Source organism: Mustela nivalis, assembly GCF_964662115.1.
Source record: "Mustela nivalis genome assembly, chromosome: 6".
Classification (NCBI taxonomy): Eukaryota; Metazoa; Chordata; class Mammalia; order Carnivora; family Mustelidae; genus Mustela; species Mustela nivalis.
Window position 1 is genome coordinate 39,925,439 of NC_139025.1, and position 24,325 is coordinate 39,949,763.

At 39.4% G+C, this 24,325-nt stretch overlaps 1 protein-coding gene across 3 annotated transcripts in view; it reads right to left on the bottom strand.

Annotated features, from left to right (window-relative positions):
* PPM1A (protein phosphatase, Mg2+/Mn2+ dependent 1A) overlaps positions 1 to 22,981 on the bottom strand; it is a 40,323-nt gene extending 17,342 nt beyond the window's left edge. Inside the window, exons 1-2 of one of the 3 annotated variants that reach the window (XM_082736517.1) lie at positions 19,220 to 19,660; positions 18,429 to 18,517 (exon numbers count right to left, since the gene is read on the bottom strand). Coding sequence is in view for 1 of the 3 variants with exons in the window: in XM_082736515.1 (XP_082592641.1) it covers positions 22,693 to 22,891 (199 nt within the window). In the remaining 2 variants the exon portion in view is untranslated. Of the gene's footprint in view, positions 1 to 18,428; positions 18,518 to 19,219; positions 19,710 to 22,692 lie in introns of those variants that run through there. The other 2 variants (XM_082736515.1, XM_082736516.1) reach the window with 2 other exon arrangements.
* Positions 22,982 to 24,325: the final 1,344 nt, after the last annotated feature.

Genomic DNA, 24,325 nt, shown 5'->3' on the forward strand with positions numbered 1-24,325 from the left:
CATCTCAAAGTAGCAAAACAAAATGATACCTGTAAAAGGCTGAATAATGGCTTCAAAGATACCAGGTCCAAATCCTATAAAGATCACCTTATTTGGAAAGAGTCTTTGCAGGCATGGTTAGTTAAGAAACTTGCAATGAGGGGATTATTTTGGATTATATATTGGGGCCCTTAAATGCAATCTCAAGCACCCCTGAAAAAGAGGCAGAGGAAGAATTCTCACAGAGAAGTGAAGATAAAGCAAAGAGATTTAAAGATGCTAGCCCTTGAAGATTACAGTGACATATAGCTACAATCCAAAGAATGTTGCACTCTTCCTAAAGCCTCCAGAGTGAACACACTCCTGCCAATACCTTGACTTTGGCCCAGTGAAACTAATTTTGGACTTATGCCCTCTAGAATGGTAAGAGAATAAATGCGTATGACAAATAAGAACCTAGAATATAAAAAGTATTAATAGAGCTAAGGAAAGAAATTTTAATAGATTAAAAAATCATTGGAATGTTTTAAATAGCATGAAAAACAATCATGAGTAAAAAACCTATAGAAAACAATCTGGAAGGGGTAAAATTTAAAATAAAAGAAAAATCATCCAATATGCAGGTAGGAATAAAGAGATAAAAGTGAGTAGATTAAAGATATAAACAATGCAGATACAACAATTTAATTCGTATACCATAAAAAGAAAATTAAATAATGGAGGAAAAAATAGAACTTCCAAGAAAAAATAAATCAATCCAAAACTGAGTGAAAAGCTGAACTGATGATTGAAAGTGTTCATCAAGCAATAATTTTAGTAAAAAATCATCAATACCAAAGTACTCATAGTGAATTTCAAGAATACAAGAATTTAGAAAAATGAAGCATGCCAAAAAATAAAAACAAAAACAAATCAGCCTGGCCTCAAACTTCTTTGTCACATGATACGCAATAATGAAGTGATGGCTATAGATGTTGAGAGTAAAGAGGGATATTCCCAGAATTCCATATATGTGAAGGTAACAGAAAAGACAGCATCAACTATGCCAACACTAAAAAAGTATCATCCAAGGGCGCCTGGGTGGCTCAGTCAGTTAAGTGGCCAACTCTTGATTTCGGCTCAGGTCATGATCTTTGGGTCCTGGGATAAAAGCCCGATGTCAGGCTACATGCTTAGCCGAAGAGTCTGCTTGTGGATTCGCTCTCCTCCTCCCTCTGACCCTCTCCACGCTCAAGCTCTCTCTTGCTCTCTTGCTCTAACAAATAGATCTTTTAAAAATATTTTAAAAAGTATCACCCATGTACCATTCACGGAAAACCTATTTAAAGGAAGATTAAAGCTGGGGTGCCGGGGTACCAGGGTGCCAGGGTGGCTCAGTTGCCTTGCCCCATATCCGGCTCCCTGCTCAGTGAAGAGTTTGCTTCTCCCTCTCCCTCCCTGCCTGCTGCCCACCCCTGCTCAGGCTCTTGCAGGTGTGTTCTCTCTGTCTCTCTCAAATAAACAAAATCTTAAAAAAAAAAAAAGATTAAAAATGTAGTGTCCAGTATTGACAAAGGAGTAAAAAAAATATGCTTCTCATAGGTAGGAGACTAAACTGCCACCTTTCTAAAGGATATATGTACAACACACATTAATTTTAAATGTTGACTTCCATTTAAATAATTTTCTATACTCACATTCTGAAGTGCCCTTCTATTCCAAAAGTATTTTTAAAATAAATGGACTATAAAACAAAATTAAGAAGACCAAACCACCTGCTAAAGATAAACTCTTAAAATACAAAGCTTTTTGTGAAGCTAAAAACTATAGGAGCCTCCTGGATGGAACTAACAGAGATGGGTAAGAGTCTACATCCTGCAGGGATAGTAACAGAAATTAAAAATGCTCTGTGCAAAGCTGGGATAGAACTCAAACTCACTGAAACTCATGCCTGGGGTGAAGGGGGTCTGCTGCCTATAAAAGGAGCAGGAAAAAGCTACTTATTAACCATACCTGGAGCTATCGTTTAGATGAAATTAGGTGCCCAGTGAGCAGAAGAGTATAGATAGCTCTTTTAGTTTGTGTCTTTTCTTGGAGCGATAAACCTGAACCTGATCTTATCAAGAATCAGGAACCACACCTCCAATGTAAGACATGCTTTCAGACTGGGAACCCCAGGGTCAAGATGTAGACATGCAAAAACATGGATAAGAACGGTGAAAACAAAGAAAACAAAACAAAAAACTTCAATTTAACAAGAGAACACAAAACCAAAGTCCAAAACACATGAGGGTTAAAAAAAAAAAAAAAACCTGTGATGGACAGCCAACAAAATCAACAATTGTAGAAATTCAAACTAGAAAGAAAAACAACTATCTGAAAATAAAATATGTGTTTAGGATCCTTCCAAAATTAAAAAAGACAATAGACTTGAAGAGGAAAAAAATTTAAAATAGTTAGAAATCAAACCAGAATAGGTGGCTATTAGAGACAGCGAGAACCTGAAAATGAGAAAAATATTCATTGAGAAATAAAAACTGAGACACATGAACTCTAGCTGGATAAAGTCAAGGGGTTAATTAATAAATTGAAAAATGATACTTAGGAACTGCCTAGAAAATAACACCGAGATTAAAAAGGAATACTGGAAAAGCAATATTCCAAAATATAGGGGTACCTGGCTGGCTCAGTGGGTAGAGAGTATGACTCTTGATCTTGGCGTTTTATGTTTGAATCCCACATTGGGGGTAGAGATTACTTAAAAATAAAAATCTTGGGGCGGGGGATGGGAGGTTGGGGGAGCCAGGTGGAGGGTATATTAAGGAGGTATTGCATGGAGCACTGGGTGTGGTGCAAAAACAATGAATTCTGTTATGCTGAAAATAAATAATAAACAAACAAACAAATAAATAAAATCTTAAAAAAGAACAAAGAAAAATATAAAAGTTAAATTATTTCTAGAATTGAAGATAATGCATCTTTAGATCAATAGTATATTTCAAAGAGTACCTCCATATAGCACAACATATGCACACCTCCTAGGCATAGGGGAATGTGCTCAAGATATCAAGTATGGTGGAACAAATACTAATATTTATTCCATGATTAAAAAACAGGACTCTGGGGTCCCTGGGTGGCTCAGCCCTTAAGCAGCTGCCTTCAGTTCAGGTCCGTGGGATTGAGCCTGCATCAGGCTCCTTGTTCAAGCAGGAAGCCTGCCTCTCCCTCTCCAACTCCCCCAACTCCTGTTCCCTCTCTGGCTGTGTCTGTCAAATAAATAAATAAATAAAGCCTTAAAACACACACACACACACAAAAGCAGGAATCCGTCCTGCATATTATTTTACATATATTAACTTAATCACTGCTTACAAACCCATACAACCTCACTATAAAATTATGTCTCACTACGTCTGTTTAGAACTTGTCCAAGGTCACAAGTAAATAGTGGTAACAGGACAAAGAAAATGAATCTTTTTAAAAACTGCTGGAGAGAAAAATTATGTACAAAGGCCTTACAACCAGGTAGAAACCAGACTTCTTAGAGATCCAAATTTCATAATACAATGAAATATACTAAAGGTACTAATAGGAAGCAGGGGGTTACCTATTAACCAAGAATTCTTTATTTGCTTAAGAAAAACAGAAAGTAATGTATAAAATATACTTTCAGATAAAAATTATAGACATTATAGGCCCTCCTGAAATGATTACTAAAAGATGTACCTTAGCAAGAAGAAAGGTAATTCCAGGAATGAGATACAAGGAACAGTAAGGACAGTGAAATATTTGGTTGATTAAAGTAGGTATTAAATATAAAAAAGAAAATAAAACCTTTAGGCTACAAAATGAGTAATTGTATAGTTATACAGATGATGAAGGAATGTTGTGTTTAATCAAATATCAGCACACAGGAAAAAATCACCATATATACAAGGATACAAGCTGCAGTGAATAGGAGTAACATAACAAATACAAGATATAAAATAACTATGAAATGTTTAACAAGATTTTTCACACAAACACACACACATATACACACACCCCCGGAAAATGAGAAGAAATTATTTAAAAATATATTTTAGAGGAAACTGGGAAAGAATTAAATGCCACCTTTGGAAATTAAGAATTAAAAACATTGATATTAAAATTTCAAAGGATGACAACAGATTAGAAACAAATGCAATAAATGTAGTTCACTGAGTTGAAGAAATAAAAAAGTAAAATTATGTTCACTTCAAAAAACTTACAACCAAAGGATGAGGGGGGTTAGGAGAAAAAGAAAATCAAATTCTCCAACAAGTTATGTAGCATCAATAGTCCACAGAAGTAACTCTAAGAAATGTTAAGAGTTGGACTTTGTAGTGCTTCTGAAAGTCCAAGAACTATTAACTAATCTTTCTGCTGACGACAACTCCCTAGAACATGGCTCTGGTAGTACAAGAGTTCTTTACATATTTATTTCACTGAGAGAATCAGAAAACACCGGTGAAACAATGGCACGTTACTCTATAAGATACAGCTTCATCTCATTTAACAAACGCTCCTCTGGTATCTCATTTTCTAAATATGCCTAAATCATAGCAATCTTTAAATTCATCTACCTTTGGTTAGAGGTAGGTATTTCTTTCCTATGGGGTCTGTTAGTTTGCAGCTCGTAGGGCTAAGGCTTCTGGAATGGTGTTCCGATCTCCCTCAGGCCTAACATATTTTCACAGGTTTCTCTAGTTAAATATTCTTGTAATAAAGCTCAATTTTATAGATAAGTCAGTTAAATCAACAATTACTCTTAAATTTCTTCTCCAAATATAAGTAACCTATAAGTTATGAAGATATATAGAGTTCATTTTTTTTTTTTTAAGATTTTATTTATTTGACAGAGACCGAGAAAGCGAGAGAGCACACAGCAGGGGGAGTGGCAAGCAGAAGGAGAATCGGCTCCCCACTGAGCAAAGAGCCCAATAAGGGGCTGGATCCCAGAACCCTGGGATCATGACCTGATCTGAAGGCAGAAACTTAACTACTAAGCCACCCCAATACCCCTATAAAGTTCTTTTGAATAGAAATACTTATTATTAAAAAACCAAACAAACAAAAAACACATTTTGTAAACTTGGGTCCCAATACTAAAAACATTCACTTATGTCACATGATATTTTAAATGTTAAATAACGAATCTCATTGTTCTAAAGAAATTATCTTCATCACCTGCTCCTTTAGAAAGTTATATACAAAATATTATAGGCAATATTTCTGATAAGGGACTGATTATGGTGTTTTAAACCTATCATCCAAGATATAAAATACAAGTACAAACAGTTCCCATTAGTTTACATTCCCCTTCTCACAAATTTTGAGTTGGCACTTTTACTGATTGTACCTAAAATCCCACTAACAATTCTAGTTCAACCAGAGGCCCCGATCTATCAAACTGAATTAGATTTTCTTTGGCAGCAGCATCTCTCAATTAGTGCCATTCCCCTGACTAATTCTAGATCCCTGAAATAGTCCACTGAGTATGGAGGCACCAGAATAGGTAGGATTCTACCCCTCCAATTTGAAAACCTCATTGCTATTTAAATCTGTGGAATTTGTCCAAAGTATTCCAAGGTGATAAGGGTTTCCCATGCTATCCTGGTTCAAACCTGAAGATCTTCAATCCCCCACCCCCCAACCAAAACCAATACATGACTATAGTTCAGCTTCAAAATTCCTATACAAAGTTCTGGAAAGAAACTATGTCAAGGGTACCAAACCTCCTTCACTGACATTATGACTAAAATTTGAAGTTCAGAATGGAGAATTAAAAAAAAAAAAAATCTTATCTTCTACTACATGGTAACATATCTGCCTTTTCTTTCTTCCCTCTAGGTCTTATTCTCTCCTAAGCAACCTCCAAGTTTCATTCTTCTGTTCACAAATTCGGTCTTCCTTGCAAATTTTATACCACTTCTATTCCTGTTCTCACCTAGAGAACTTTGTCCCTCCCCAACCTGATCAATCTCTTCTATTTTCCTGTTCTTGCCTTTCTCATCCTTGGGTTTAGGAGAGTTAGAAGGTAGAGTTCAGGCAAGTCAGCTGCTAGGGGAAACATTTCAGTTAATTCATGCAAGCCTGAGTTTGAAAGGTAAGCTACTAGAGCAACACTTCAGGGGAAGTGGAGGGACTAATGAGCAACCCACAGTAAAAAGCACTTCTGGATGAGGACTAATGGTACATATTCTTTGAACCTATAATATCAGTGAAGAGACTGATTCTTGGTTTAAATTTGGATACAGTCTTCCAATTACTGAATTAATTTTTCCTGGTCAGAGGAGGAGGAAACAACCATTATTTAAGCTACATAAGGAGGCCACATTATTCATCGTTGGTTATTTCATAAGATACACAAGAAGTTTATAATGGCTAGAAATCACTTGATCAAAAAGTTATTTAGATTGCATTTATATGAAATATCAAAAAATGTATAGAGACAGAAAGTAGATGAGTGGCTGACAAGGGCTGGGGGACAGGAGAATGGGGAATGACTGCTAATGAGTATAAGGTTTCTCTAGAGGTGATGTAAATGTTCTAAAATTAAATTGTGGTTAATGGTTGCACAATTCCGTGAACACACTAAAAATTACTGAGCAGCAAACTTAAAATGGATGAATTTTATACTATGTGAGTTATATCTCAATAAAGTCATTTAAAAATACTGCTATGGTTTTCTGTATTTTTATTCTGCATAAAAAGATTTTATTTTTTTTTCAAGATTTTATTTATTTATTTGACAGAGAGAGACACAGTGAGAGAGGAATACCAAGCAGGGAGCCCAAAGTGGGGCTCGATTCCAGGACCCCGAGACCGTGACCTGAGCCAAAGGCAGACACTTAACGACTGAGCCACCCAAGTGCCCCCATAAAAAGATTTTAAAAGATGACTACAGAATATATGGTCCAACACATAAAATACTATATTAAATTTTTTCAAAGATTACTGGAAAACTTCCTCCGCTGCCCAATATTTCTTCACCTTATAGCCTCAACCAAATACTGACTTCACTCTTCAAATTAAATATTTCTTCCAAATAATCAAATGAATTATAATGCAAAAGACTGTTACTGAGTTAAAAAATACCTAAATTCAAATGCCCTGAATTCAAACCTCAAAAATGAAATTTCAAAAAGCAAACCAAAAGTGACCAAGCAAACCAACCAAAATAAGTCAGATACAGCTCTTCTATGCTAAATAGTATTTCCATGAAGTCCATGACAAAAGTCATTTTTTTCTACAAAACATCATTCAAAAATAAGTCTTTGCTGAATTAGGTAAAAACTTACAACTACCCAAACCACAGTGACCTTGTGCAGTAGTCTCAATTTCATATACTAAGCATAGACAGAGCTTGCCACTTTTGATGTTTCCTTCATGTTTAATGTATCAATATCTTCTAGACATGTACTGTGATATGAATTACATGCTATATAAGGTAGACTTTTTTTTTTACAAAGGTATGTAAGTTTTTTTTACAAGTTTTTACAAAGGTATGTACTGCACAATTTTTTAAAAGTTCAACTTCAGGGTGCCTGGGTTGCTCAGTTGGTTGGGTGACTGCCTTCGGCTCAGGTCATGCATGATTTTGGAGTCTGGGGATGGAGTCCCCAGTTTGTTTCTCCCTCTGACCTTCTCCCCTCTCATGCTCTCTCTCACCGTCTCTCGTGAATAAATAAAATCTTAAAAAAAAAAAAGTCAGAAGGACGTAATTGCCTGAAAAATATTTAAGCTCAGGGGTGGGTTAAAGCCTCTGCCTTCAGCTCAGGTCATGATCCCAGGGTCCTGGGATGGAGCCCCACATGGGGCTCTCTGCTCAGCAGAGAGCTGAGAGCTCTCTGCCTGCCTCTCTGCCTGTCAAATAAATATTTGTCTGTCAAATAAATTATTTTAAATTACTAAGCTCAATTTAGTTGGTGGGTTCTACTGACTATAAAAATTAGATACTGACCTATTATCACAAACCACTACAGTGTGAGCAAAACATTGAAAAGATGTGGAAAGCACAGAGCTATTTAGTTTTTAAAGTTTTCTAAGAATGTTCTATAGTATTCATAATCTCAATTTGCCTCATCTGTTAACTATTTCAAATTTCTGGGGTTTTTTGGTTTTGTTTTGTTTTTAAAGATTTTTATTTATTTATGTGAGAGACAGAGATCACAAGTAGGCAGAGAAAGGTGGAAGCAGAGAAGCCGGATTGGGGCTTGATCCCAGAACCCTGAGCCAACCAGGGGCCCCTCAAATTTGTTTTGAATAACTTGTCTAAAGAAGTGGATTCGATTTCCAGTTTGCTATTTTTTAAACCTTGCATATTTGAGGATTCAAACTCAGAATGACCTAGAAAATAATAACTGACTCCCTTAGTCAATCCATTCTTTTTCCTTTTGCTTAAAACAAACAAAAACCCCTGCGTGACAGCACACTTTAAAATGTATGCTGGTAACCTGAAAGAGGGAGAAAATAAAACTTATTAAATATTTACGATGACAAAAGGTTTATTCAAAAACAAAATATGCAGCAGTTTTAAGTATTTTACACATAAGTATTTTACACTGCTAGAAAAAAAAATAGTATTTGCCCCATGAGAAAAACTTCTATCCATACAATCTAACATTTTTCCAAAACAGACTCATTAACTGAGTCCACAAATTTTGATGAGATGCTTTGTGTATATGGAAAAGGGTATTGGGAAAGTAAGAGAAAAAAGTTTTGTTTTTTTTTAAGTGAAAATTCCATCTTTCTGATAGCTTTATATACACACACACATACACACACACATATATATATATATAAATCTAACTACCTCCTGTACTTGATGATCCACACTTCAAATGACATGACCTAAAATGAGTTTCTCAATTCCATATTACTTCTCCTACCCAGCTCCCTGTCTCAAGAAATAGATCTACCATTAGTCATAGCCTCGCAGAATCCTGTATTTTCATCCTTATCACAGTATATAAGACCCTGTGAATTCTTCCAATTTTAGATTTTCAGATTCATGAGGGAAGGAATCATGTCTTTTCTATTCATATTACTTTGCGTATGGAGAGTAGGACAAAGGAATGATAGTAGGACAAAGGAAATGATAGCCATCATCATGACTTCTCTCTTGTCAACAGACTCAGGAGTTCTTTTCTACCCAGGAAAAAGTATTCCCATAGAAGAGGATCTGCAGACTAACTCTATCCTACCATTTCCATTTTGTTATTCTACAGAATGCATAGTTCTAATATTTAAGATCTCTACAGAAATATAATTGATTTCTAGTAAGAAAACATTGGACTCTAAAGCAAATGTGCAGCTTACCAATTAAAAATCTGATTCTCAGATTATGTTCATTAATGACTTAAAAGTTTCTTGACATCATTAGCTGACACTCTCATTACTGAAAAATGCCACATAAGATATATTAGAGATGACAAAAGAGAAAGATGTAGTTTTGACTAGAAGTTAGAGCCTATACATTTTCTTTCCCTAAGCTATTTATTTATTCATCTGATCATCCAATCAATAGTCACGAATGGGTAAATTTCTTAAAGTCTTTTCTATATGGGAAGCAAGGTATAAAGTAATTTAGGAATAATTTCTGAGAGCTAGGAAACCTACTTTCAATGTATTTTCAACAAAAATATCTTTAACTTAGTCTGGGAGTTTTACTATATATAACATGAATTGATCCCATAAGCACTTAAGGTGCTCCTTATTCTACTGACTGCAGCAAACTAGTACAAGATCACACCAGATGGCTGACTAGTTGTTACAGTACTTGCTTATACCATCAGGAAGAATTTACACAGAGAAAAATGAAGATGAGATATGGAGTAATAGAGGGGGTTAAGGTGTGGGCTGACAACAGAAAAAACCTGCCACTTCTAAGATTAGCCCCTAACATCCAAAACAGCCTTACTCTCAGCAAGGATAATAATCTACTGCTTTATAAAAAGTGAAAATTTTATTTACCATCTATTTATATTCTGAAGCATGATGACATACTGCAGAGATAGTTTTCTGAAGCCTGGTAAGTTTTGTAACTGTTTGCAAAACAAAAGCAACAACAACAAAAACAACTGTAGAGCTACTCCTTGCTTATCCTTATCAATATTTTCAATTCTGGAATTTGGTAAAGGAAGCTGTAACTTCTGTAGACATAATATCAAATTAAATGTAATTTTCTACCACTCGTGCTAAAGAAAAGGAGAAATGCTAAGAAAAGGGGGGGAAAAAAGTCAAGGCATTTATTCAAAATCAGTAATGAATTACAGTCTTAAAAATAGCACAATAGTTTTTGAATAACATATTCTTTAAACAAAATAACTAAGCTACATACAGCCTGATTCAAAACAAAATACACACCAAAAAAAAAAAAAAAAACCCATTTATCTATATTCCTGCCCAAATGGTCATATCACAGATGAGTAAAAAGAACTAGGTTAAATATAAAATAGATTACCCATCACCTATGCTCTCATAATTTGCTACACTTTGGTTCACATTCAATTTTCTTTGTCATGTGTTCATCAGAAAATAAGCAAGCAGACTATAAGATTAAACAATAAGCTACTAAAAACAAATAAAACCCTATCCTTGCTTTCAAGCACTTTATTTTTAACAAATCTTAATATTGAAGTATTCCATTTATATTATAAATTCTATTTTAAGCCCAATTAGGTAGCCTGTATTTAAGACCATCTTCTTAAATTCACTAGGAATATAATTTGAATAAAGGACCGATGAAAGCAGTTGTCAGTGGGTTGCAAAGTAACAAATAAGTCTTAAGGCAAAACTGTGTATGACTTGTAATAGCTGTATTATGCCCATATCTTATATTTTTCTGATACTACAAAATTTAATAGTTCTTCGTAAAAAGTTCTAAAGTTAACGGACATAACACATGACACTATACTTTTCAAATTTAGTATACCCTTCCACCTCAGACCTCAACTCAATCACAAGATTCACTCACAGGGTACAATGGAAATGTAGTCATAACCTTCATAACCAAAGATTTTCTAAACCATCATAACTGCCAACAGTTTCTCTCAGCAGGAGCAATAAAACTGCAGTGATCCATATATATAATAACAATGAAAAATCCAAGGACTGGAGTTCACTTTCTATTACCAGCTGTGAAGCTTCAGACAAATAACTTAACCTTTGTCTCAATTTCCTCATCTGCTAAGATCCAAGTAGTAATAGTATCTATCTCATATATAGAGATAGGAAGATTTAAGGAGACAGTAATTAAAATTTTTCTACAATAATACCTGGCCTACTGCTCAATGTTAGCTGTCATTGTTAGTAGCTAATGTTAATGTTAGAAAAACTTAAAAGGTGCACAAAGAATCAAATTTATTATTCTGGCCTCATTAGTATCATACTCCAATAAATGGATCTCAGCAACCAGACTGCTCATATAAAATTATCCATTTAAAAAGTCAATAAAGGAAATTTTAGCATGCATTTTCCAAATACTAGAATCCGTTTTAACAGTTTGATACGGCTTAAAATTTAGCTTTAAGGTTTTTATGAACATGGACTACTCATATATTAGATACTTGTTTTGGTTCAAATGAAATCAGGTGAGCATATCTCCCTTCTTTAATATAACGTCTCATTTCTGTGACTCCACAACTCCCATTTAAAAGGCTGTCTAGTTCATAATATCTGCAAACATAACTCTGGAAAGAGATAAAAGTCTATGGAATGTCCTATTAACCCTCAAAGTGAAAACACTGGAAATTAAAGTGAAACCTTTAGGTCTAGAATCAATCAACCTAATTTTCTATACCAGCATTAAGAACTCTGCCACATTTCTGATATGTATTAATCTTCAAATATCCAGGTTCAGTCAAAATAATATACAGGAAGAAAAGTCAGAAACATCTGCTACCTGAAAGCTCTGAACTTTTCTACCACTTCCAACAACAATCACTTTCACTTGCAGGTAGATTTTGGCTACTATTTACAAAATATCTGAGTATCTACTATCCACAAGGCACAGTGGTAAATTCTGAGGATAACAAAAAGCTACTGTATCTTCCCCTTCAGAATTTTATAAGTTGAACACACAGTTATAATTAGAACACAAATACCTAGCAATAAAGCATACAACTAAAGTCATACAAGTAATACAGTAGATACTGCCATAGAAGTACAAATGAAACACTATGATCAGAGAAGGCATCGTGAGAGAAAAAAATATTATAAATGAGCTTTGATAGAGGGGAAAGCAAAAGCTAGAAAAAGAAGGGCAAGAATTCCAACCTACCAATTAGAATGAACAACAATCCACTGAGATAAAAGGACAAGGTATGTTCCAGACAGAGATGGCAAAGTGTACTGGTTTGGTTGAAACTGATCTGTCCTGGGACGCCTGGATGGCTCGGCTGGCTAAGCACCTAACTTGTGATTCTGGTTCAGGTCCTGATCTAATGGGTCCCAAGACTAAGTCCCACCTCTGGCTAACACCCCCCCCCACCCCCACCGTGTCTGCTTGAAATCCTCTCCCCCTGCCCCTCCCCCCCATACACTCTCCTCACTCTCCCCAAAGCAAATAAACAAATCTTTTAAAAAAGAGAGAGGGGCACCTGGGTGGCTCAGTGGGTTAAGCCTCTGCCTTTGGTTCAGGTCATGATCTCAGGGTCCTGCGACTGAGCCCCAAGTTGGGCTCTCTGCTTGGTGGGGACCCTGCTTCCCCCCTCTTCCTGCCTGTCTCTCTGCCTGCTTGTGAACTCTGTCAAATAAAATCTTTAAAAAAAAGAGAGCAAGAAATAGATCTTCAAGTTCAATTATGGAAAGTGTCAAAACCCCAGCAAAGAATTCTAAACTTTATCCTAGATGAAAAGGGAACCACAAGTATTACCAAGCAGAGAAATAATATGATATGAACAGTTTTTTAGAAGGAGTTTGTGATGGTTTATTGAACGGGGAAGGGAGATGCAGTACAAAGTAAAAGTGGAAAGACCAGCTGGAGTGCTAAAACCAATGGTTTGGGTATGAAGTGATTAAGATCTGTACTATTCTAATACAATTTTTCTAACTTAAATAACACAGGACCCACCTGTAAAGCCTTAATACTTTCTATATAAAGACTATTTTTTATAAGATCTGAATTACAATTTTGTTTTCTTACTTTCTCTTCCCCTTTCTCCATAACAGTATCTTCCTGCCCATTTCTAATCACAAACTGTAACTTCTCTTCAAAATACCAACCCTTGTCTTTCTCCACTTACTCATCATTCTAGTCTGAACATTCACCTTTGCTTTTATTACTCTTTATCCTCTATTTAACCATCTCTTCCCACCTAACAATTAACGACAAACCAATCACATCTCTAGCTTCATACAGTCAAATAAAGCTGCTCAAACTCAACTTTCTCTTCCACTACCTCTTAATGTTTAACTTTTATTTATAAATTCTATATGCCTACAACTTTTGTAACTTTTAAAGTCTCTACCCAATCTCTTACAGTATGATTTCCAGGCTCACTGCTAAAACTGTACTCAAAGACTCACACTCTGTTGTTTCTATTCCTGTATCTCAAGATTTCACAAACTCAAAAGGAGCTACTATTTATTTAGTACTTTCTTCATGGTAGAAAACGTCAAGTATTTTACACAATCATTTCACTTAATCTTCAAGAATACCTTATAAGGGGCGCCTGGGTGGCTCAGTTGATTAAGCAACTGTCTTTGGCCCAGGTCATGATCCTGGAGTTTCAAGATCTAGTCCTGCATAGGTCTCCCTGCTCAGCAGGGAGTCTGCTTCTCTCTTTCATCCTTCCCCCTCTCCTGTGGTTTCCAATAAATAAAATCTTAAAAAAAAAAAAAAAAAAAGAATACCTTATGAGAAAGGCTTTCCCATAAGACAGATAAATATGAGGCTTAGCAAAATTGAGGACCTTGTCCAAAATCACCCCACTAGGAAATTTTATCACCTCCTCTCTAAAGCCTTTAATGTATGTACTTAGAAACATTACTCTTAGTCCTTCATTAAGGACATCAACCATCTGAGAATTTAATATTGATTCCATTCCTCAATTTAAACAATGATAGTTGAAGACATAAAACCGTTTAGCTCTGCTGACTTCGGAAACTTAGGGAATGAGAAAATGAACTCCAGGAACTTCTTAAACTTTTTGGAATGTTTCAGAAGAGACTTTTTGGAATGTTTCAGAAACACTGGAAGGCTTAATTTATACATAAATTACATATAAAGACAATTTATACATAAATTTATAAGGTGTCTTTTAATTCTAGGAATCTGAATCTTAGTGTTAACATTCAGATTCTCAATTTTTGATTCGTAGGAATAAGGAGGATCATCTACTTAGGAAAAATTCACTCAGGAATGTTCTGAAAATAACTTCGTATCTACACAGTTCTGATCTTGGCATGTTAACTTAGATTCTCTGAGTCTTTATTTCTTCACTTGTAAAAAAGTAACATCATATACTTTAGAGGGTTGTGGGGAAAATTAAAGCCTGACAAATGGTTAATACACTGTGACTTTGGGGCGCCTGGGTGGCTCAGTTGCCTGGGTGGCTCTGTCGTTAAGTGTCTGCCTTTGGCTCTGGTCATGATCCCAGCATCCGGAGATCGATCCCCATACCGGGTCCCTGCTCCATGGGAAGCCGCTTTTCCCTTTCCCATTCTCCCTGCTTTTGTTCCCTCTCTTGCTCTGTCGAAAAAGTAAAAACCTTAAAAAAATATATACACTTTCACTATATCTTTATTCTGTATCTAGAAGTAGTTTGTTCTCATAGGATTTTAATTCAAATCTTATCACCTACAAAAATTCTTTCAATCCAGATCCTAAATGCGAATAGTACATAAACTTGGTCAATGGATTCCAAATAAACATTTAGAATTATAAAAACTCAAGCTCCCTCTTATTATTCAAGGAATGTTTAAGACATCTCTAATTTCGTAAACACAGTATCAGTAGTCTGCTTTACTAATACACAATAAGATCTACCACTTTTCTCTGTTTTAAAAAAAAATTCTAATTCTATCTACCTTTTAGATAAAGGTATTCAGAAGCTCACCTCTCTTAATCGTTTCCTTTCTCTAGCTCCTTCTACTTGCCTCAGCAAAAGAAAAGCTAGGTAAAGAGATTATCTAGGTTGTACAGAGATAGCTAGGACATGCAAAGGTCAAAATCAGCAAGGAATATATTCTGTAGATTCAATAAAATATGAAATTGTTACTTGTGTAATATGAAGTACATTTGAGAGCAAAAGAGGCTCCTGGGTGGCTCAGTGGGTTAGGCCTCTCTGCCTTTGGGCTAGGGATCAAGCACTGGGGGCTCTCTGCTCAGCAGGAAGCCTGCTTCCCCTTCTCACTCTCTGCCTGCCTCTGCCTACTGTGATCCCTCACTGTCAGATAAATAAAACCTTAAAAAAAAAAGCAAGCAAAAGAATATAATCAACCTTTTGATTTTTATATAAATTTAACCCAAGCTTCTTTTATATAAGGGTGGTTAATAATCCCAGCTAGAAATTCAGGGAATTTCTTGGCTAATAGCGCAATAATAAATGAAGTAACTGAATTTTAAAAATCTGTCACCAACATTATTCGAAATGAAAGAACACATTCTGGCATAAAGTTACCATCAAAGGTACAGGAGGGTGCAAATTTTATCTAGTTGCTTCACACCTTCCCCTCACCCAAGGTCCACATATTTCACAGGCCACATGTTGTTTTATGTTAACTTTTTAAAAAATATATTTTATTTATTTATTTGACAGAGAGAGACACAGTGAGAGAGGGAACACAAGCAAGGGAGTGGGAGAGGGAGAAGCAGGCTCCCCACTGAGCAGGGAGCCCCATGTAGGACTCTATCCTGGGACCCTGGGATTATGACTGAGCAGAAGGCAGACCCTTAACCGACACAGCCATGCAGGAGCCCCACTTCTTCTTCTTTTTTTTTTTTTTTAAAGATTTTATTTATTTATTTTACAGAGAGAGATCATAAGTAGACAGAGACGCAGGCAGAGAGAGAGAGGGAAGCAGGCTCTCCACTGAACAGAGAGCCCGATGTGGGACTCGATCCCAGGACCCTGGGATCATGACCTGAGCCGAAGGCAGCGGCTCAACCCACTGAGCCACCCAGGCGCCCCAGGAGCCCCACTTCTTGTTTAACTCTTATAGGACTCCACTTCAGCCGACTTTCTTACTTGGCTGCCTCCCTTCTTTGATCTAAGGATGGAAAGTAATCCTTAGATTATTTTACAGTACCACTCAAGAGTCAGGTGCCCAGGCAAGAGTTAGATAATCATGGGGGGGGGGGGGGTCATCAAAATATCACCCTCTAATTATCACAGATTTACACTTTAAGAAATTAATTCAGCTCTCATGGGTGAGCATTTCAGGGACAACAAGCTCCCTGTGGACATATCAGTCTTCAGTTTTAAATTATTAAATAAATCAGCATTCACAGCTGAGCCAAAATCAGCTCTACATTCTATTAGCTACTATAATAAATAGTGTTGGTATAATCTGAACAAATTCAAAGACTGTTGTAAGTTTTTGGTAACTGCTTAGCAATGTTTACCATGTGACAACATGATGTTGCTATAGAGTTCTTTGAAAAAAATTAGGCATTAGGAAACAAATTTCAGACAAAGGTTTATTAACAAGTCAAGATAAGCAAGACCCAGCTTGAATTTACAGAAACATCTTCATAATGTGTTCATATAATGTCCTTCACATCAAACTATGAAAGGTCCTGTGCTTGTTCAAACCTGCAGTTTCACCTACCCTTTATTTCTTGTGGAATCCCCATCCTTCTTCCTCCCAAGAGTTTTTCTAGACTTCCCAATCCCAACAGAAAAATCAATAAAGCCTATCTACAGGAGTATCATCCCTAAAGATCAATTATCAACTTAAAATTCTTTTAAGACACTTACTTTTAAATAACATACAGATTTAGAATACTGAACCTTCTAAGTGCCTAACATATTCTAGGCATTTGGTCAAGGCATACTGAATAGACAGTGTTAACTGAGTTAAGAAAATTTAGTAACTGGCCATGCATTTGATAATACAGTATACCACTATGCTTTACTGATTTGTAAACTGAGACTTAAAGGGTTAAAAAGCACTTGTCCATGGACACAGATATTTTGGAGCACAGCCATGACTAAACAATTCTTATCTCCGAGTACAATGTTCCCTTCAACAGGTTATACTGTAATTATGGTCATCACTCTAGCCCTTCAAACCGAAATATAAAAAAATACAACCTGTGTTTAAAAAAAAAAAAAAAAAAGAATGTCTAAAGAAATTTATGTATATTTCCACCAAAAAAGAAAAAAAAAAAAAACACCTTTTTAAAGCAGGCTCCATGCCCAGCATAGCCTCCAAGGAGGGGCTTGAACTCACAACACTGGAATAAAGACCTGAGCTGAGACCAAGAGTCAGAAGCTTAACCAACTGAGCCACTCAGGTGCCCCTAAAAAAGACATTTTAACGACTAGCATTCATTTTAACGACTAGCATTCAACCCTGTTACTTTGCAAATATATACTGAGGTAGCTAGCCAAACTTCCTGCTCTTATATACCTCTCCCATAACAAATTACTTCACTAATGTGAAAAATGTTTGATGATATGAAATCAAAAATGTCTTCAGTAACTTCTATGTGCACTTCTCATTACCGTTTCAATAATGTGTCACTGCAGCACTGTGCAGCTTAAAAGTAATCATCTCTACATGATTCAATGTTTATTCAGATATACAAGAGTCACACTTAAGAACAGAACTACAACATCAGGCAAGGAATGTTACTTTGTGCTTCAACTTATTTACTGACAAAGAAACATTAAACCAAGGGTAACGTCTATGATTAGAAAATAGGGGTGGGGTGGGTCACCACCCTCCTAATCATCTAATCTGTAAAGTGTTACAGAAATACAGTATTTGTAAAAGACCAAATATGTAAAAAATATAAAAGTTATAATAGTGAAATTGTTCCAGTTGAAGAGGAACTGGGGAGTAAGCCCTGCCGCCGAACTCCTATGAGCTCTGGAACCCCTATGGCTCAGCAGAGTACCATTTAAATAAATAAATACCCCCTTACTCTTCAGAGCTCTTTGCATCTAAAAACTGATTGTGTTTAAAATTCCACCATGCAAGTTATGAAAAGATTAAGACTTCTTCCTCCAGAACAATTTTTGAAATTTTTAATTTCTTTCAATAATGTCAAAATCACCTACTCTGGGAAGTAATACCTATATCCCATTGATTTTTACAACTCCCATCACTCTCTCAATCACTTCTTAAAATTCATTATGCTCATTAGTGCAACCTGCAGAAAATTCAGGGGTGGGAATGGGGGCGGCGCATGTATTTCTTGGCTTGGACAACTTAAGTATGACCTTTGTGGATTTGTAAGTACCATGCGGTGCTTGAGAAGGGAGAAGGAAAAATACCTCAGGTGATGAAATTTTCAAAACGTATCTAAACTGCGGTTGGTAGAAGGCTCTCCACAGCCAGCTGTCTTTCAAGAGAATATTTAAATCTACAAGCAGAACAGAACCATACCTCAACCACCAAACTCTAAGAAGTTCATCACACAATTCACACAGTTAAAAATACAAGAAATCAGTGTGATTTACTTCAATGGATTTGTTCGATGCCTTAATAATGAATGGACTGGAGGTATCACCGACTTGAGTTCTTAAGGAGCCTCATTCTCAGCTCAGACCCCTGAAGCAAATCCTCCAGAATTTGGAGCTTCGAGGCCAAGTCCGGTCCAAAGGAAGCCTACCCCCTTCTTCCTCCAGGCCTCCCTCCCAGGGGTTGGAGCCCTTGGCCGCCCTGCGGGAGGGGGCGCCGCGACGCCCCACGCCTCGCTCGGGAAAAGTTCCGCCCGCCGTTCTCGGGCCAGGCTGCCCTGGGGCCCTCGCCCGCGCCGCGGCCACAAACACTTGCCCGGTGTCGGCGGCAGGAGGGTCGCGCCCCCTCCCCGCGCCGCCGCCGCCACCAACACCCCGCCCCCGCCTCCCCGCCGCCACCGCCCTCGCTGAGCGTTAACCCCTTGCGGCCCGCCGCCCGGCTTCGGGGAGGAGGCCGGGCCAGGGGGTGGAGTTGTCGTGTCTCCTCCCGGGAGCGCCCGGGCAGACGCCCGGCTTGTTTACAGGCCCCAGGCCCAGGCCTGGCCGCCACCGCCGCCGCGCAGGCCCGCCCGCCCGCCCGCCCTCGGCCCGAGCGTCGCGCTTACCCGGAGCAGCCGCGGGCGGGCAGGTCCCTGGTCGGCCAAGGCAGCGGCGGCGACGGCGCCCGGGGAGGGGGCTGGAAGGGGGTCACCGCGGCGGCTGCCGGCCAGGTCAGGCCGGGGGAGGGGGCGGAGGAGGGGAGGAGCCGGGCTGCGTCCGGGCCCCCGGCTCTCGGCGCCCTCGCGGCTCAGATCATCCGGGCGTTGGAGCGGGAGGCGGAGAGCGGGTCCCGGAGGAGGAGGAGGAAGAGCCGAAGACTCATCGCTTTCGCGCCCCACCTGCCTGGCGCCCCCCCACCCCCCCTCCCCAACCACCCGTTCCGGCGCTGCAGCCGCCCGAGCACCCGAAGCTGCGGGCCGGGCCGGCGCCGAGACCACTGCTCCCTCGCTCCCGCGCGCGCTCCCGCCCCTAGCGCCGCCGCCGCCGCCGCCGCCGCCTTGAGCGCGTCCCCGCGCAGGCGCGCTCACGAAGGCGCCGTGCGGCCCCTCCCCGACTCCTCTGTCCGCCCCGCCCAGCGGGCTCGGCGGCCGCTACAGCTGCGGCGCGGCGGAGCAGCTGCAGAGACCCGGATGTCGTTGGGCAGGAACTGCGGCGAGGGCCAGCAGGCGGGGGAGGGGCAGCCGCAGATGACATCACTGCCCTACCCTGCTACTCTGGCCGCAGCCCCCTCGGCCCAAGGCCGAGGCCGAAGGGAACATCCGAATCCCGGTTCGGAACCGGGACTGGAGCTTTTATGCCCCCGGCTCGGGGGCTGGACAGGGTGCGTGATTGTAAGGAGTCCGGGACTTCGAGAGCTTCTCCAAACCCGGCAGTCTGTCGAGCGGGGACTCGGGAGCTCCCCCTAGGGCGTCGGCTCCTCCCGCCCCGGCGCTTCCACTTGTCTTAAATACACACCCCACTGAGACGCGGTTCTCAGAACTTGGAAGACCGACCCCGTGCTTACGACCTCTCTCGGACGCAGTTGCGGCCTAGTTGCCGCACGGTGGCCGCCGCTAGAACGCACTGTTGCACCAGGCAGCCGCCAGACCCCCTCTCTTCCGGGGCCCCAGGCCTCTGGAGCCACCCTAGCCAGCGACCCCGGGAGCTTCACGCAGGTGCCCCTACCACACACCTCTTGTCCCGAAGGGCAACAACACCCTACCACCACCCACCCACACGCGAGTGTAACTGATACACGCACGGGGCACATGTTCTGAGTTTCTGGCACGTTTTCCATTCGTAGTTCATGGGATTCCACATTGTATTTATTTGCACATGTTAGTCACGTGATTCTGTCACAGGGGACCTCCAACGACCTCCTGCAAGGTTTAAGGAACACAAGATTTTCTAGAGAATAATCAGAAACGTAACAGCTGCTTCTATTAAGAGTTAGAGATCAAGTGAACCTAATTGAAACTACATATGCAGGCGGCCAAAATCCAGTTTAGCTAGCTGGACTACAGAAAACCGACCCACGCTGTTTGCAGACGCCGGGATAGAATGACAACCCTAGGCGGCCAATGAATCGGAACTGGGAGCAGTACATCACCAGCACGATTTCCCATTGGATGGGGTGTCTTTCTCTCTCGTCAGAGACTTAACCTATTCACGGACTTGACCTATACCACACTGGCTGCAAAAAAAATTTAAAAGAAAAATCCGTGTTTTAAAAAATAGTCGCGTATATATAAAGAAAAACCCAAATAGTTCAGTGCAGGAGGCAAGTAATTTAAAAAGAACACCTGAAAATATTAGTCAAGTTGGGTTCTGGCCAATAAAGAGGTAAACTTGCGATGAGGCCTCTCTATTTTATCTCAGGAACTCACTGTAGCAATTTATACCCTGTTACTTTGTATATCCCAAAAGTACTTTGTTGCCCCAACTCTTAGATCAAAAGCAATCTGTTTATTCTTTCTGTCATTCAGCAAACACTTAGCTGTTTTTGAAGCTGTGAAAGCCATCTCCAATTTTTTCTGCATGACTTTTTTTGGAAGTTGTGTTCCTTTCACATTTAGGCCTGGAATCTGACAACAGGATAAAATAGTTTCACCAAACAGTCACTGGCTGGCCAATTCTTCGAGAAACCCAAAAATCACTCTACCCAATATCTGTGGCGTTAGAATTTCTTAGAGTAAGAGGAAGATGGATCTTTTCCAGGTATACAACATGAAAATAAAATTCATTTATGCACTTGGTCCCAGTATCATCTGAGGACACATTTCCTAATTACTTCTCCCTACGCTTGCCAAAATGAGGGAAATTAGATCAAAGATCTTTGAAACTGTGCCGTATTGAAATCCTTAATACTTAAGACAAGTAACAGCATGATTAGCATGCTGGTGGACTCATTACAATTGTGAAATTAAAAAGCCCAAGAGGCAACCACTATTTGAAGTGCCCTTGGAAAGCAAACTTTCTTATTCCTAAGGCAGAGCCTGGGTAGTCCATGACAGTAGAGGGTAATAGAGAACTTAAGGACTAGCTTATCTTTCTGCTTCCTTCCTTTAGGCTTCCATATCTTTGTCTCTCTGTTCTATACTTGTAAGAGAATCTGGGTCAATTACAGCAGAAAAGCCAGAAGGATAGAAAATAAGAGCATAAAGAGACTTTTAAGGAGGCTGCACAGTGTGCCACAGACTACTGATAAAGCTGTACCTTCCTACTATTTCTCATTTCTAGATACAGTTTGCAGGGACATTTTGGTATGAACTAGGAAATTCGTGGGTTATAAGGTAACATTTTCAAGTTTGGGACGAAGGTATCTTAATATTGTCTGAATAAATATGCTTGATATTATAACATTCCCTTCCTTATTATTATATTAAGTATTATGTTCCCAAAATGTTATGCTGTAGACAAAAGCCAAGTATTTAGAAAGGAGGAAAGGACATTGAAAAAAGAGGGTTAAAAATTTTTTGTTGTTTGAACTACAGGGGGACTCCTACATGTATTTGGGTTGTTCAAAGTGAATTTCTGTGAAACCTCAGTGAGAACATATTCTCATAATTGTAATTTAGTAATTCTTACAGGTATATTGTAAAACTATCATGCTCTGCTTTGGAGTTACATTTCAATCACCAAAGAGGAGGAGGATTTTCTGATAGACTGGCTTTCAAGTCCTGAATTTAACTGTGTGCTATCAGCTTAGTAATTGGGAGGCCTGGTGTGAGGAGGAGGCTGAGGTGAGGAGTGTGAAGCTTAATCTGGTTAGCTATACTCTCTCCTCTTTTCCTCGATAATCACAGTTAAAAGTGAAGGTTACATTACTTGTTACCAAATTGCTATTGTGAATCAATCCAGGAGGGTCACCCTTGAGACAGCCTGGCTTAGGCCTCTCAAAATAAATGTCAACAATATAAGTGATCCCTCCAGGGAGTACTGGAGAATTCCCCTCACCTGAGCCGTTCACCCTTTCACACTGAGGTCAGTCACTACTCAAGAGTCACAGAGCCAAGCAGAACAGAGTTTCAACTCTGCCTGCCTCCTCCACCTTCACTACCTGTTCCACGTGTCTTTTTCCCAAATATCCTCTTCATATGGCCTCCTCTTCTCTCTTTTTTCCTTATCACTCTTCTCCCTTTCTTCTGTTCTTTCTTAGTCCCCTTTGTCCTTCTTTTCCCCATTCTTCTTTTCTCACTTTTTCCTAGCTTAGTCCAAATTACAGCCTCTGCTACCCACTTTCTCCTGAAGTAGTACATTTCAGTGGATAGAGCCCCAAATTAATTTTGTTGGTGGGGGGTGTGCCCCCCACCCTGGCCCTCTTCCCTCCATCCTTCCCCCCCTCCCCCAACCATTTAGGGTCACGAGAAACTTAGGTCTTTAAAGTTCTGTCACAGAATGAAAAGGATTAGAAAATCCTGTCCTGTGTGACATCACTGAGGTAGCTCTGTCAGGTGGAGCAGGTGGAAACTAGCAGCCTTGTATTGTCCCTGTGACGACTCCTGGACCTTTTAAGAGAAATGTGGGTCACCATGAACACCATAGGCCAAGTCCTAGGGAGTCTTCAGAGTAGGTCTCACCTCAAGAGAACTGTATATGGACAGCCCCATGACATTGGTGCAGGTCCTTTCAGGCAAATTCACTTGTTCAGCAGATAGTTATTGGATGCTGGGCTGGTCGTAGATAAGGACATGACTAGGCAAAAAGTCCCACCCTCAAGGAGTCGATATTATAATCAGGGATATAGACGAAGAAGCAAACAAATAAGGAAATTAAGATTATGATCAGTGCGGGCCGCCTGGGTGTCTCAGTTGGTTAAGCGTCTGTCTTTGGCTCAGGTCATGATCCCAGAGTCCTGGGATGGAGCCCCATTGGGCTCCCAGCTCAGTGGAAAGCCTGCTTCTCCCTCCCCCACTCCCCCTTCTTGTGTTTCCTCTCTTGCTGTTTCTCTCTCTGTCAAATAAATAAAATCTTTAAAATAAAATAAACTTTAAAAAAAAGATTATGATCAGTGCTCTAAAGGACATAGATTGGGGACATGACTTGAAACAGGTGTTCAGACAAGCCCTTTGTACAAAGGGGTCAACTTTGCAAAGAATCAGGGAAAAGCTTTCTTGGCAGAGGGATCAACATGAGCAAAGGGTCTGATGTAGGATAGGCTTTGGCAGAAAAGTTGTCTACAGACCAAAGAGAAGTTCAGAAAATGCAAGGTATATATTTTATAAAGACGGTCACATTTAGAATTTCAACTTGGGATATTTGGGATACTTAATCCAATTCGCTGTTAGGAAACCACCTTGAGCAGAGAAGTATGGTCTATGCCAAATAACTTAGTGAATTGGTCTGGCCCCAAAAGCAAAGCAGCTTGAAAAATCAAAATTAAAAATTAAAGGACCTTTATCCGCTATTGAAAATAAAAAGCATTTTACAACCCGAGGGAGTGATCCCCTCAGACAACCCAACAGCAGCTAGAAATGGGTAAAAAGAATCCTTTTTCTTCCAAAATAGTTACTCTGAGCAGGGGAAGACTAACAAAAATTTGGACTTCTCAAGGACAATTTTTCTGGGTGTTTACTGTCTACTATAGACGTTAGAGAAGATCTCAAACCATATCTTTGAAAGCTGCAACACATTTTCATCCTTAATGATGGTGGCCTGGTTGAGAACCAGTGATGAAATGAACACCATGATAA